Genomic DNA, 16154 nt, shown 5'->3' on the forward strand with positions numbered 1-16154 from the left:
CAGTGCCATATCAATAGTTTATCCTTTTAACTGAGCATTAACACTTCAACAATATTAAAAGTTTTCAAATCGCCGGAAAAACGTCCAATGATAAATGCGTAATTAAAAATGACATGAAACCCACGGACAAAAACGGTGAAATATAACATTTTTCTACGACTTTGATAGTATTGCCAATCTGAATGTTGTTTGGAATTAACCACTTTTTTGGATATTTGTCATGCACTAATTTAATTCGGCGGCCTCCGTGGTGTAGTGGTTAAGACATTTGGCTCACATATGGAAGGTTCTGGGTTCGATTCCTGGTGAGAACACAAAAATTAAATGTGATTTTCTTAAGGCTGGGCGTACCGTGCTGTAATTTATCACTGTAATTGGGCCTCACGGCCTGTTGTGGTGCCAAAAAAAAATCGGCCTTGTAGAAAAGTCCTGGGATTAAATATAACAGTATAAAAAATTCAAAATAAATAAAAAAGGAATTCTCTCCATATTTTTATGTATATGGCAATGTATTAATCATCACTATATGACTTTCGGATTCTGAAATACCATTCTTGACATAATAAGATTCTAGCAAGTTTTGTCAAAACTTGTCTTTTCAAATCGATATACCAGCAATAATATATAAGAATATACCAGCAACTTTTGATAAAAACTTGTCGCGTCAAATTTTCCTTTTCAACCTTCCATCAATCTTGAATCAAGTTTGTACCAAGTTTCACTGCTATCTGGGCTGTTGTGGACATTTGACCGACATTATCTTCAAAACATCAAATATTATGTTACATGATATAAAAATATCCGTTTTATGTAAAATAAAATTTGTTTTATGTATTAAGTTCAAAGTTCATTTTTAGAATTACTCTTATTATATAACCCTTTACTTATTTACTCTGCTATGTCAATCAATATTTCCGAGTGCACAATACAATTTTAAAGAAATTAACAGATCGCTTTTTTTACCGTACATTTGTGTTATGATTATATTTTTTCCCATCGTGCCACATTACGTGGCGACATCACGAATGGGTTCGGCGAAAGTGGGGGAATTTCTAGATACAGTCCGATGTATTAGAGCATGGGTATAGAGCAGTGTGGCAAAGTCATGGCCCTCCTCTTTTGGCAGCGTGGCCTGTCACGCACAAGTAACAGTTTAATTCATTTTTGTGAAAGCATCCCAGGGCTCCGATTACAATGGAAAGTTAACAAAGTCATCTTCGACTGTCTATAAAAAAATCGAAATTTGTGGACGAAAATGAGTATATTTGCATGAACATTTAAAGTATCTTCATCGGTAACCTATAATTGAACATGTTTAGAAGAAAAACATGTGTGCAAATTCTGCTTTTCGTGTAGAAAACTTCATTTTACTTATAAATGATAACTTTCCATTATAATCGGAGCCCAGCTGATAAATTTTCTATCGAAATCTACCGATTTATTTTTCTGAATTTACCGATTTAAGCTAGATGGAGGTTGGCAATTCTGGATTCAGATAACCACAGATAACGAGATAGCGAGTCGGAATCACGTCGGAATGATAACATTAACGCGTATTATTTAGGAGCCATAGGAATATAGGCATATACAAATATACATACTGGCAACGATTATTGTTATTTCTGATAAGGTTCGTAGAATTAAAATTTAATTGTATAGTGTATAGTATTAATGGTTCTGTCGTGTAACAATTACGTGTAATGCGGTACATAATATTTCCCGAGTTATGAGCCGTCAGTTGTCGTCGGTTGTTCACGGTAAATGTCAGGTCGACCTGCTGTCAACGCCACATCTAATTTATTTCAAATAGTTTATTATAACCAACTCATTCGTTATTGACTGCATGCATCGTATCTCCCACGTAAGGGGTTAGTTGATTGATAAATCAAGTGTCTATCGGATACATAATACTAATTATTACGTCTTTACTTATTATTTTATTGTTCTGTTGTCTTTTTCAGCTTATTCCATCACTCCATAATGGATATCTCCAAAATTGCTGCAAATCAGTTGAAGCCGATCATAGCAGGAAATGTAAATATAGATTTCACATATTTTATATAATAATTTAAAATACATGAATTTTAAAAATTTTATTTTATTTATTTATTCTCATAATGATACATATTACAAAAAATAATAACGTATTTGTCTTATACTTATTTACAACTTGTTGCATTCAGTCACATCTTTGAAATTAGATATCTGCGGTTGCATCATTTACGATTTGCAGGCATTTTTGGTAATTTATTTACTGATTTGATTTAATTTTACAATTTATTCATAATATATTACAATACCATAATATATTGCTTCTTAAAAAAAAAAATATTACACATATGTACCCCTTGTTTAAAGGGTTACAAAATAATAATTACATTCTTAAGGCACTAGGAGGGATGCAAAAGATAATGAAGTATTAGGATTAGGATAAAATAGGAAGAAGAAGGAATTCTGTTGAAGAGTTTTCCCATAAAAATACCTACAAAGAAAAAAGACAAGATAATAACTTTACAGTGATATCAAAGAATTAAATCTGTTGATTAGTAGATTTACTACATATTTCTAAGACTTAATTTTTTATTAAAATAAATTGATATAATTTTAGGCAGATAAGTTCAAACTATTCTTAAATATATATGTATTTAAAAATGGTGAACATAATTTTATAAACCCTAAATTTGTTCACATAAAACAACGGGTTAATCAATTATTTTATTTATCGTACCGGTCTAGATCTCACTAGAATTAGCTTTTTTGGTATACAATAGAAAATTCTGATAAACATTGCTGGCTCTTAACTTCCCTGTTCTCACCACTAGGTTTTTTTTTAAAAGGGTATTTTTTTTGCAGTTCATTTTTAAATTTACAACTTTGTTTCGGCATTTTAAACACAATTTTTTAATCTGGCTCAAAACCTAAACTAAATTTAAGTAAATAAATGACGCTGACAAGGCAAAAAAAAGTGTCTTCGACCATAACAATGCATCAGCTCACTCGTCTGCAATCGCCACCTCAATACCAGTCAAATTACCCTATGAATTTCTGCCTCATCCACCTTATTGTTCAGATTTGACACCCTGTAATTTTTTAACATTTACAAACAACAAAAAAATGGCTTGGCAGGAAGCAATTCATGTTAAATGAGAAGGTCATTGCCGAGACAGATACCTATTTTGTAGAGTTCGACAAGTCATATTTTTTATGGCTTTTCGCTGGACTCAATGTATCAAGCTGAAAAGAAACTATGTCAAGAAATAAATAATATTTCCTTTCCTAACATGGGTCCTTATCATTCAGTCCTTGTACATATTTCGTTTAAAATATTCAATTATTGGCATAGTAAAGTATTATTGGTATTGATTATGTTTCTAACAGATGGTACTTAATTATATAATCAATAATATGTGTTCAAACTAGTTATTATGTAGTTTATTCTTATCTTTGTTGTTTTCCATGAGTCACTAACTCTCTCAGAAAGCTGTATTTTGTGTTTACTAGGTTATCTATTGAATATAGAAATAAAGTAATCATATACAAAATGTTATAAATTGTAGTTTCAATTATTTGTATGTGTTAAATATGAGGTTTGTATTCTAGTACATCAGTAAGATATCAATCTTACTACATACATTTTCTGCTTTAGTTATTTATTTGAAGCTCTATATCGCACTCATTGTGAAATGTCCCGCAATGATAGCTCTCTGTCTACATATCGCAGCTTTAGAACGAAAACGACACGACTCAAAAAAACTTTTAACTTTAACTTCAAAATGAGTTAAGATCATAAAACGACTTCAATAAACACTATCCATCTTTCTGCATTTAAAAAAACGCAACATTCGGGTGGGAATAGGACAAAACCGTTACATCGGTCTTTTTGTTACTCAGAGAATTTACGTTCCGTGCAGTGGCAGTATTTCATAAGCCGGGCTTGCCTATTAATTGTATTTCAAAATTACCAAATCTGGACCAAACGCTTAAAAATAATTCATTTCGTTGTTTAAATTTCGCGCCAAATGAGAATTAGAGATCTGTTCGACGTTGGTACTGTTCGCATCCCGAGATCCGAACCGTATGAAATCCGTGTGCGCGAACGACACTATGTCTTGTTATCTCTCTCACGCACGTGGGGTTCTTATGGGGCTTATTTCACAGTGCAATACGCATGTGATGCAAACAGTAAACTCATAAAAATTTTGTCTGTATATGTTGAGTTTTATATGGGAATCTGAAGCCAGCTTCTTTAAGGTAAAGTTGGCAGAGAGCGCCTCTTGTATTTCGTATCGAACAAACTTTACGATTGTTTATTATGCTCTTTTTTACGGAATTTGATAATTTTAAACGGTTATTTTGATCTTAATTGATTAAAGACCCGTACTGGCAAAGATTTATGATAATTTACTTCATTTTGTGCAAATGTTATATATAAAAATAATTCGGAGATGGTCGACGTTTCTTTTTTATTTGCCTATCTACTTTCCTTTTCCAATATTCTATATCAATTATAATTTATCTTTATTATATTTATGTATCTATGGGTTCCGATGACTATTATTCAACTCTACGCATGCTATATTTTATTAATGTCACTTATTGGTAATGGTGGATATCTGAGGAATTACTTTATATAAAATAATATTGTGTTTTCTTTATTTCATTTATTTAAACAAACTCAGAAAGATTATCCCATGCATATTTTCATAAAATATTTTTATTCATCATAATATACCTTTTGGATGCTTTGTAGACTGTACAACTGTAGTGAAGAAAGCATACATCATGTTTTCACACAAGTGAATTCATCATCATTCCTTTTCCGCACCTAATGGTGCATAGAGCACTGCAATCGCAGTGTATCTTGATCATTTTTGCTACATGAAGGTAAGATCATAAGTCTTACGCTTCAAGTACCAGTCCAGGGACTATGACACATTCTAGTGTAAAAACACCTTTTTAAATAAATATTTCAAACCAACCATGTCGGGAACCACCCGAGACCTTTTGCATGGTAGGCAAATGCGCTGACCACTATACTATGAGGCCGTCAGGGAATTACACCACATGTGAATTAAAAATATATATATGGGCTTGCCTTACTCGTAAACCCTAGGCACGCTACTGGTTCCGTGTCAGTACGGAAGCGACACTATTAGTTTTGTGTTTATATTGCTGTGTAAAGGACGCAACACAGTCACACATATAGTGACCGAAAGCCGGTTGAGTCAATTTTATTCCGATACAAATGGCAACTTTACTTTATTTTTTTAAAGATTAAAACGACTAATTTGCTTTGTGATTGTTTCGTTCCGACTTATCGATACTCTTAGTGACTTATTTAAGTTTGTGTAATTTCGTGAATAAATAAAAACGTGTATTTGGTAACCTGATATGATAAAAAAAAATATGTCATCTTATTTATCAAAGTGCATTTGTTTGTCTGTTTTTTTCATTCTAATAATGACTCATTAAACAAATGTCTTCTTTAAACTTATAATAATTAATTTTTCTTACGCTTTTTTTTTCATAGACTCTTATAATTTTTAACTCAAAATTTGGCGTTTACTTTGAAAAGTATAAAACAATCGACTAAAGAATACGAAGGTGTCACAATTTACATTTTTTTTTGCAGTTTTCAAAGATTTTTTTGGGTGAGTCGTTTTTGTCCTAAAGATGGGATATGGACAGAGCTTACACAGTATTCATAAGGAGAGTCCATAAGGCTTTAAATAATTTACGTTCTAAAAACCTACTGCTTCATAGTGTGATCCCTACAGTATTTTAAGTATGTTGTGAAAATTAATTTACTTATTTAAAACATATTCCTAAATCATCTCATATATCCTAAAAATACACGGCTAGAGAGTTTTGATTGCATGGAATTATTTTAAGAATCTAGAAGAGCTATCACTGTCAATTTTTTCTGCTCAAATAAATAAAATGCGCTTTGGATTGCCTCCATGAGAAAATTTAGTTTCAAGTCCCTCAACGTGTCACTTTATTGCAGAAGCTATTTCATGTTGAAGCTTCTAGAACAAGCAAAAATGCAAAAATCCTTACAATTCTAAAATCTCAGTTTTTGCTTTATTCGTATAATTATAGTTTTATGTTGTTTTAGATGTTTTTGAGTAAAATTATTACACCATATTTGTCAAATCTATTTTTGTTACTTTTTTATTAACAAATAAAACTGCTAACGCTCATTAATACGTTCCATTTATTTTATTTAACAGACAACCTCGCTTGGAGAGCTATGGAAGAATGAATCTTGTGTCATTATATTCTTCCGTCGATGGGGATGTGTTTTTTGCCGACTCTGGGCAAAAGAAGTAAGATATAAAATATGTTATATTAACCATACTACTCTTAACTGTGTTTTTTTTACATGAATATCTTTATATTAAAAGTAATACCGTTAAATATTTAACTTTTAACATTATGTTTTTTTACTATTTCTGATTGCTATTCATGTGAAGTTAGTAAAAAATGTTGAAATAAAAAGTACAAATCCAAAATAACAGTATTAAATTTTCCTTTCTAATGCAGCTTGTAATATCAATACTGCACGATGTAATAACTATGCGAATGTAAACTTAAATATTTTCATAACTGAGCAAACACTTGTTTGCTGATGAGGTGAGACTGTCCAAAATATGTTAAGGTATATTTTTATACAAATTTTACTAAAACTACAGTCTAAATTAACAGGACGTTATTATCAAATCAACAAAATCTCTATGTCTAAAACAATACTAAAGTACTGACAAGAAATGTTCCCTCTTAGAAATGCGATTGTCTTCCTGCACATTTGTTTAAATTTATCCATACCTTGAAGAAAAGAACGAGTAACCAGATCTTTCTACACATTGTGTTGAGGAGTGAATGAAGAATACCTCGTCCTGGGAGGAGAAAAATTTAGATAGTGGGCTGTATTAAATATAAATATAATAATTGAAATAGGAAGGTTGCGCAACTCCACTAACCTGATGATGTTGAGGCGTGACGTAGAACCTGGTGGAGAAGCTGGCGGTCTTGCGATGCTGGCACAGCTTGTTTGGAGATGGAGGTGGAGTTGATGCTGGCACAGCTCGGATTTTTTAGTTTGTTGGAAGCTATTTACTTGTTAGATGTTCATTTGCTACTGAAGATTTAATGTTTTTTATTCTGGCAAATATGAATAGGTATAAATAATTTTGAGAGTTGGTCCGAACATTTATCTTCAAATTGTATTTTTTTTATTGAAATTCATACCATGCAAGTCTAAACGGAGTGATAGCAGAATTTCAAACTTTTCCATGAGAATCTCACCTTTTTTTTTCTTGCATGAACCTCGCAAAAATAATTTAAAGCCAAATGTGACACTCATAAGTATTTTTTAAATAACTTAATGATTTTTGGTTTTAATAAACGCATTTCTTTTTGTTTAAATTTTTAATCATAACAATATGTTTTTGACAAAGTACATTTATAAATACATTTTTAAATATTATGTGTACATTTTTTTAACCTTAAAATAAACAACAAAAATCCCACATAGGAATGGCCATTCCTACATGCTGTGTATACTTCATTTATGCTGTGACACTTCACATGTTCACTAACATAAAAACAAAAATATAATATGTGCTTGCTTGGTGCCTAGATATTTGTATATTTTGTAATTTACTTTTATTTTCGTTTGTTTTAAAGGTATCGGAAATTGCACCAATCCTTAAGAAACATAATGTTAAGCTTGTTGGTGTTGGTGTAGAGGATCTTGGTGCTGAAGAGTTCAAAGAAGGAAAGTTCTTTGATGGAGGTATGTACATAGATATTTCACTATTACCTAAGGAATTACAATCATTTAAAGTAGGTTTGAGGTCTTGGGTTAGCATGGAAGGAACAGATACACCTTTAAAAAAAAAAAATTAAAATGTATACTGCAAATGAATCCTGTTTTTGTAATAACAGCTTATGTTAATCTTGTTTTTCTTTTCGTGGCTATGTCATACCATATTTATGTATTATAAACTAATAAATTATTAAAAAAGGAATGGCCAACGTTAAGATGCTTAAGTCTTTGTGGACATTTTTTCCAAATTATGGTATAGCTTAATTTTAAGATGAATTTTTTAAAGTGTATTTTTGTAACGAAAATTCTATGTAAATATATGTTTGGAAAAATAAACTAATTTCAAAAATTATTATTAAGTCTTAGATTGAATTTTGTACAGAAAAAATATTTGCCAGTTTGTCAATAGAATAAAATGATTCACTTAACTCTTTCACCGCTACGCATGAAGTACATTTGCCTTTACCCGTATGCGGCAGAATATTTTAAAGCACTAAAAATCACAAATGAGATTTTTAAATCTTCTAGTTGTAAAAGACAAAGGCATTTATCCATATAATTTATCATTTACTTATCTCCCCAAATACTTGAACTTCAATAATCAAATAAGTTTTTATATGTACACTGAGAAATTACACCAATAAACATTAATATAAACATATTCCAACAGATTTGTGAACAAAGCGCTAACATTATGCTATAGGTACTCACTCTTGTTTATGAATGTGTTGATGGAACACTGTGCAGAGACACTTTAGCAAAATTACTAGTGTGTACATTCTTAAATTATGTCTTCAATAATAATAATAATAATATTTGGCTGATTTATATAGCGCCATTTTTGTAAAAAATCACCTCAAGGGCGCTTTACAATTGTATATCTAAACTTAAGTGATACATTATATTTCCAGATTTAAAATTGAGGGTATGATAGTTTAAAGAAGTGGGATTTTAGTTGGGATCTGAACTGACTGGGACTGTCGATGATTCGTAAGTTTGAAGGCAATTGGTTCCAGGCAGAGGGGCCGACGGCGGCAAAAGCGCGATCTCCAAATCTAGTGTTTGGGGAGCGCCGGATTTCAACAAGTTTTCCTCTTCCTGAATCAAATGCTGGCAATTGTTTATAACATAACTCAACAAACAAACTTATTATTGAAATTTACAAACGTGTTTATGGGCCCAGACAAGGGCCGCCAGGTTTATTGATAATACTAACGTGCGGCACGCGTCATTGTGCTTTTTGTCCTTTTTCTCTATATGGGTGGCGACGTTCGATACAATAACTCAACAAACACACTATTATTTGTCCACTATTATGTCCTAATTTTTAATATTTTTTAAACATTGGTTCGAATTTCAAGATGTGTGAGAGTTGAAATCATAAAGAAACTAATTTTTATTGTTAAAATAAAAAAAATCCCTAAAATTTCAAATTCCTTCGTATAAAATAATAAAAGTGAAATTATCGTCGGTTAATATCTGCGTTTTCCATGGTATGCATGGAAACAACAATATTTCAAATATCTGTAATACTTAAATCTCTATTGCAATGTACAATAATTAGCCATGGCAAAATCAATGACAAAGATACAACAAACATATGTTTTTATTTTATTTAGCTTCATTATGTTAATCATATCATCATAGCAACTTTAAGATTTACAAAAAATTCAATTTAAAATTCTTGTAAGGCTCTTAATTTTACATGTAGCCAAGTTTAGTTTTATTCCATATTTAGTTATGATTATCTGTGTTGACTTTTCACATACAATTAGTTTGTTTATAAGTTTGGCTTCTTTTTTTTTACTGTACCTACATATTTTAATTCTTTACTAGTAATTCTAGTAATGACGCAAACTGGTTTGCCTAGTACCAAGTTCTCAGTATGATTTATTTACCCCTTTTAAATTACTTTGTTTACATTATGTATTTATTGTTGGTATTTAGACATTTTAATTTGGCCAACCATTCCTCAAAATAAATTATGAGTGATTGATTGATTTCAAGCATGACATATGACATGAATACAATAATAAAACTGAAAACATTGAATAATTATCCTTGAAGTGACAACTGTAGTTTTTGGTAGGTTTTATGTTTGATGATTTGTATAAAATAATTGAATTATTACAAATTTTATCAAAATTGTGGGCTTTGGATTTTAAATGATTTTATTTTTTCAACTTATCACAAAAGATTTGAAAAAGAAAACAGGTTTATTAAAACATAAATATTTTAAAACTGATATTATTATATATATTTTTAAATCATATAAAACACCAGAAACTTGATTCAATTGAACAGATTATAATACCTTATGTTGTTATGTTTATTTTTTTCAGACCTTTATATATCTACTGAAAAAAACACCTATGGTCAATTGGGTTTCAAAAGATTTTCTTTTTTGTCAGTGATGGCGTCTTTATTGTGGAAAGAATCTAGAGATGCTTTATCAAAAACAAAGAAGTTAGGTAAGTTAATCAGTATATATTGATTCTTTGATTTATGCACAATTAGTGATTTTTCAATGCAGGCATTTTAAGTATAATTATATTTTAATATAATTTATGGGCAAAGCTGAGCAGAAAACCATTCATCTGTTAATCATCAATTAACAGGGTTGAAAATTTATTTATAAAATAAAATTAACATTTAAGTTACCTTAAAAATTAATTAACGGATCTGTTAACTTCCGTTAATTCAAGTCTGTTATACACTAGCGAGACACCTCTCCAAGTAATATTTCCGCTAAATGTGCAGGCAGTAGTTAAAGAAGATATGATCTAGCAAGCATTAGTGAACCCGTCACAGTAGATCTTCACAGGTCGCAGTGACGTCAGGAGCTTGCATAGCACTGACCCCCACCTCTAAGAGTAAGAATAAGCATTAGTGAATATATTTTTATTTGATATGTTGTTAATGTATTTATAAATGCATTTACACCATAGATTTCATAATGTATTCTAGATTTAGTATACCCACGAACAGGCCATGCTTATGTGTGATTTTTTTGTTTTTATAAATGAAGTGATATATTATGTAATAAAAAATGTAACAAATATAAATAAAAAATTGAAAATAAAAAATAATAATAAAGTAGTGACAGTGAAGAAGATGAGGATCAGCCGAAAAATGGTGACAGAAGACTATGTCGCTTAAGGACGTGGTCCAAATTTGAGTAAAATCTGGCTGGAGACAAGTCAAAGACTTTCCACAGATGTTTCCTTCTTTGGATGATCACAATTCAACACAGCCTTTCCCCGTATCTTATGTTGTAAAATTTATAAATTAATAAAAATTATCATTAATATCTTTCGTATAAAATATCATTCTCTTTCGCTTTTTTCAATATATATTGTATACCATTATTGTATTGCCCTTGTTTGTCTTTGCTACATAGTTTTATGTTCTTTTTGTTCAGTTTCTTTTATTTATGTTTCTTAATCTAACTGTTGTAATTGGCTTGGGCCGTATATATAATTAATAAATTAAAAAAAATAATTAAAACTGCCACAGAGTTTTAAATAAATTAATGTGATGTCCTTTTAGACTTAGTATTTGGATAAATAATTTCTCTTTATTTGATTGTTACTAGGTATTAGTGGAAATATAAAAGGTGATGCCTTACAAACTGGTGGTGCTTTGCTTGTCGGAAAAGGTGGTAACCTTTTGAGCCACTTTATTCAAAACGGCCCAGCAGAACACATGTCAAATGCTGCCATACTCAAGGTAATCTAAAACACAACTTTTATCAAATTGCTTCCATGAGCATATATTTGTAGGTTTCTATAGGGTTATGTTGAGTATAAATTCTAGCAGACTTTAAATATATATTTTTTTTTATGGAAAAATATTTGCATCCTGATGATTTACCCAAATATTTCATTTTAAGGGCCTTTTTCAACGAGTTTTAAATAACTCACTATTAGAGAATGGGAATCAAGTTAAGGTAGAGTGGGACTCGAACCACAGACCTTTGATCCGTGAGTCCGAGACACTAGTCACAGGACCACAATCCGATTAATTTTAATGTACCGTGTCGTAGACTAATGGTTTATCCAAATTAATCTCCTCTCATTTATGCTTATATCCGCATCTAAACAGTGCCTAGTGCTCACCTTACTTGATTTTCATAAAAATATTAATCCTTCAGAATCAATTGAACCAACATGCAAATAGCAAGACAATTGCATACTGATATTAATTTCATTGACGACTCCGAAAGATTTTTATAATAGTAAAATTGGGGTTGGTTGAAGGCACTGCTCTCATTCCTTTATAGAGTGTATACATATAATCCATAATAGATAAAACACGAACAACAAATCATAGATACAGCAATGTCAAGCCCAAAACAATATTCATAAACAGTATTGATTGCCAATCTTTGAAATTTTTGTAAAAAGAAGTACATACATATTTGAATTCTTAAAATTTTCTCAGGTACTTTGATCCCGTTTCCATAAAAACAGGAAATTTTAATCTAGTTAGTTGAGCAGGAAGTTAACCTCAGACCCTTGCTTCTGTGTCTGCTACCACAACAACAGAACCACAAACCAAAAACATACATTAGAAACATTTAAGTTTGTAAGTGAATATTCTTGATGGAAGTTCATTGAAATTTATCATGAAAATTAAAAAAAATGTGGATACTTTAGTATTGCTCGTCTTTTATTTCTATAACACACATTAGAAGTCCTTTTTTGGCCCATCTTTATTAATTTTGAACATTAGTTTTATAATATGTATATATACACATTATATTTCAACTGTTGAATATTTTTTTGTTTTCCCCAGGCATTAAATTTAGAAAATGAATTGGTCAACATTGCTAAAAATGAAGAAGACGATATTGTCAAGACGGAAGGAGAATGTAAAAGGACTTAAGGTATCTACACTGAATTATTGCTGAATAGTAATCTTGTGCAACTTGAAGAACAAATTAATATAATTATATAAATTCACACATTTAAGCAGTTTTTTCTTCATAATACGCATGTTATTTGTATTTATGCTGTGTTTATAAAATACTTTTTTTTAAAAGGTTTTTTAATTCTTTGTAAGTAAGAAACTTATTCTCAAGGGTGATTGGCATGTTTGTAATAAATAATGAGGTGCCATTAAAATAAAAACACCACTTACATAATACAGTTATTGCGTGGATGACAATATTTGTCGCTTAATAATTTACTTATTATATCCCATTGTCATTTTTACTACTATGTATGTTTTTATCTAATTATTCCATCTGTCCCATTCGTTTTAATCACACAGTTCTTATGTATTTAAAAGTAGCATTTATCTTCAATGTTGCATCTGTGATTCTAATCCATTGAATGATCAAAAACAATATGACATACTAAACCGAGGAATGGTTCTACCTTTTAAACATATAAGAGTGTGCCAAAATAATATTTTAGATAAAAAAGGCACGTAAGATCAATTCTAGTGCTTTTGATAATTTATGGTAATTTTAAGCTATTCACTACCTTCTCAGAATTATTGCTTTACCTTCCCTAAAACTACTATATTTAAAACTAGCATCTTTTCTTCTAATAATCTTAGACGATACCTAGCCGAAGAAACAAACCATTCAATTCAAGAAACATCTAAAAATAATCCAAACAAATTAATCTTTTAAGTACACAAACAGTGTCCTGCCATTATTCCCACGCCAAGCATATACGCACATATTATTATGTTGGTTATCCTTATATTGGTCGAGTTTCACTGACAATGTTTTTTCATTGTATATTATATGACTTAATGAAAATTTGTTATAAACAACAGTTTTAAAATAAAAAAATAATTAAACCGGGGATTAACGACCCATGTGATTTTTAATAAATGTCAATCAGAGCGGTTTAATTTTTTTTGACACTTTATGTCACAACTTGACAAGTCCAAAAGTACATAATTTGATACTTGGGTTAGTTATATATATATTTGTTTTAAAAACTGGTGTATGAGGGCTTTATATCTGTACCTCAGAGGCAGACGGATGCAAATCCAGAATTTGATGAAATGACATTTCGATTTTCGATTTTCGTATCCAGTTTATAATCATGTCCTTTGATTTTGAAGAAATGTATGTCTTATAATGAAAAAACCAATGATTTAAGATACTGAACATACAAATTAATGTTCTGAATTATTTCAAATCAGTTATAGAAAGTATTCTCTTTAGGCTATTGTTGAACATTTGAGGTTTGGATTTGCATCCGTCTGCCTCTGAGGTACAGATATAACCTTTTCAAGATCAAATATAAAAATGTCAATGTCGCATTTTTCACACATCCATCGGTGTTCTATGATCTTGACAACATGGCTAATTTAGACTTTATTTAATGATTTAGGGTTTCATGGTACAACTTAAAACAATACACAGAGAGCAACATTACATTCTCTGCAAATAAATTAGTCGACCAATATTCCTCAAGAGTTAAGTGACGACTTTTTGTCATTGCCATTGTTAGCATTAGAAAAAAAATCACTTTAGGAATATTTGTATACGCCTCATTAAGGTAAAATAAAAATTATTTGTTGTCAATTATCCTGGCAATCAATTTAGAATTCAAAAAATAGTTTAAAAAATTGATTTCAATTTGAATCAAAGAAGAATTTCTGCAAAAGACGTTGAAGGCTGTAATTCCAGTCGTGAATTCGTTGAATCTATGAACTGTGGACACAAATGCACCGACCTCCCATAGTTGTCTGATAGGTGCTTCTGGTTGTACGGGGGTTGAGGGTATTTCGGGATTAAAGTAAAAAAAAAACTAAAATTTACTATCGAAAATGGATTTTTTTTTTTTTTAATATTCTCCACGATGATTAATACACTTATGCATCCGTTTGAACCAATTTTCGAAGCACTTTTGCCACTCAGACTGAGGTACCTCTGAAACATGCATTTTGAATGCATCAACCGCTTCTTCAGGTGCCGAAAAACATTGACCTCGAAATTTATTTTTGATGTTCGGGTAAAAAGAAGTCATTGGGTGCCAAATCATGACTATGCGGCGGATGAGTCCGTTTTAACCGTGAGTCCGGGTTTAACCGGTTAAATACTCAATTGTTTGTGGAGAAGAATGATCTTTCGTCGGCGGTTGGTTTTTATTATTTCTGCGAAGACTTCTGGCAAACAAATGGTTGTGTACCATTCAGAATTGACCGTTTTATGTTGAACCAATGGTACGGTTGCGACACGTCCAGTTTTTTCCTAAAAAACAGGGACCATTCGTTTTGAATTCATTCGCTTCGTCCGCTAACAACTTTTGTTGTATTTCGCTCATCTTGAAACACCTAAACCGTCGACTGCTGTTTAGTTTCGGGCTCATAAGAATATATCCAAGATCCACAATGTTATAGACATGTTTATAAGCACTGCAATCATATTTTTTGAGCATTTCTTTCGACCATTTGACACACACCTTTTTTTAAGAGATTGTCAATTGTCAAAACATGAATAAATTTTTTCGACGCTCAAATGTTCATGTAATATTTAATATATCGTTGTTACACATCAAATATGGGCCATATGACTCGGAGCACATTCTGAGAAAATCGATTTTAAAAAAAAACTAACCCGAAAATAACACTTCTGTGTATGGACGAAGTAGGAAAAATACAGTGTTTTTCAAGAAAGTAATATACTCGTATTTATTTAAAATATTAATTACTTTATGCCAAAAAGTCGCATTTTGATGATTTTCTCAGAATGTGCTCCGAGTCACATGGCTCATATTTGATGTGCAATGAGGATATGCTGGTTCCACTATTGCCTAAGGATGCCTGAATCTCACGGTAAGTCAAATGACAATCTTCCATCATCAGTTGACGCACAGCATCAATTTTTTTATCAAGATTTTGGACAACCTTCATGAAATTCATTAAGCGAACTGGGGCCACTATTGAATTCCGTATACTGTTGATCAATACTGATCCTTAATGATGCTTCATTATCAAAAGATGAATTAAGTTCATCAATGCACGGTTGTTGAGTTAATCCACATCGAAAGTTGAAAAAAAATCGCACAAAAATGTTCATGTTTTAATTCCATTTTTGCACTGATATCAAATTTTGAAATAACTATAACAATTGAAAATAGCGACCACATACAAAAACTTTCTGACTAAATATAGCTTTTAAAATGTCTACAATAGAGGTTTCAGTTCCCAGATAGCAGCACTAGTGTTGCCGAATCTCAAAATATAAAAGGCAACCCTCGTATCGAAGGTCCTGCTAAGTTTTCAATAGCGGCATTGGGAGGTATGGATGTCCGGTGGCAATTTTCACATTTAGAACAGTTATTACTTTTGAATG

At 31.0% G+C, this 16154-nt stretch overlaps 1 protein-coding gene across 3 annotated transcripts; it reads left to right on the forward strand.

Annotated features, from left to right (window-relative positions):
- Positions 1-1091: 1091 nt before the first annotated feature.
- On the forward strand, positions 1092-12874 carry LOC148284832 (prostamide/prostaglandin F synthase-like). 3 transcript variants are annotated; one of them, XM_088234299.1, is made up of 7 exons: positions 1092-1630; positions 1962-2034; positions 6234-6329; positions 7690-7798; positions 10174-10302; positions 11427-11560; positions 12629-12874. In XM_088234299.1, exons 2-7 carry the CDS (start codon positions 1981-1983, stop codon positions 12716-12718), a joined length of 612 nt encoding a protein of 203 aa, XP_088090425.1. In that variant the 5' UTR covers positions 1092-1630; positions 1962-1980; the 3' UTR covers positions 12719-12874. The 3 variants fall into 3 exon arrangements, with proteins under 3 accessions (XP_088090425.1, XP_088090432.1, XP_088090438.1); XM_088234306.1 differs by having other exon boundaries at positions 1494-1868; XM_088234312.1 differs by lacking the exons at positions 1092-1630; positions 1962-2034 and adding an exon at positions 5633-5785.
- The last annotated feature ends 3280 nt before the right edge of the window (positions 12875-16154 follow it).

This window comes from Micrasema longulum, unplaced genomic scaffold (genome assembly GCF_059751315.1).
Source record: "Micrasema longulum isolate JH-2025_06_02 unplaced genomic scaffold, ASM5975131v1 h1tg000086l, whole genome shotgun sequence".
Lineage (NCBI taxonomy): Eukaryota > Metazoa > Arthropoda > Insecta > Trichoptera > Brachycentridae > Micrasema > Micrasema longulum.

What these genes read in the sequence shown, in the direction of transcription:
- LOC148284832 (XM_088234299.1), top strand. Translation starts at nt 1,981, where the DNA reads ATGGATATCTCCAAAATTGCTGCAAATCAGTTGAAGCCGATCATAGCA. An exon ending in AGCCGATCATAGCAGGAAAT is followed by an intron (nt 2,035 to 6,233) that starts GTAAATATAGAT and finishes TTTATTTAACAG; the next exon opens with ACAACCTCGCTTGGAGAGCT. An exon ending in AGGAAAGTTCTTTGATGGAG is followed by an intron (nt 7,799 to 10,173) that starts GTATGTACATAG and finishes TATTTTTTTCAG; the next exon opens with ACCTTTATATATCTACTGAA.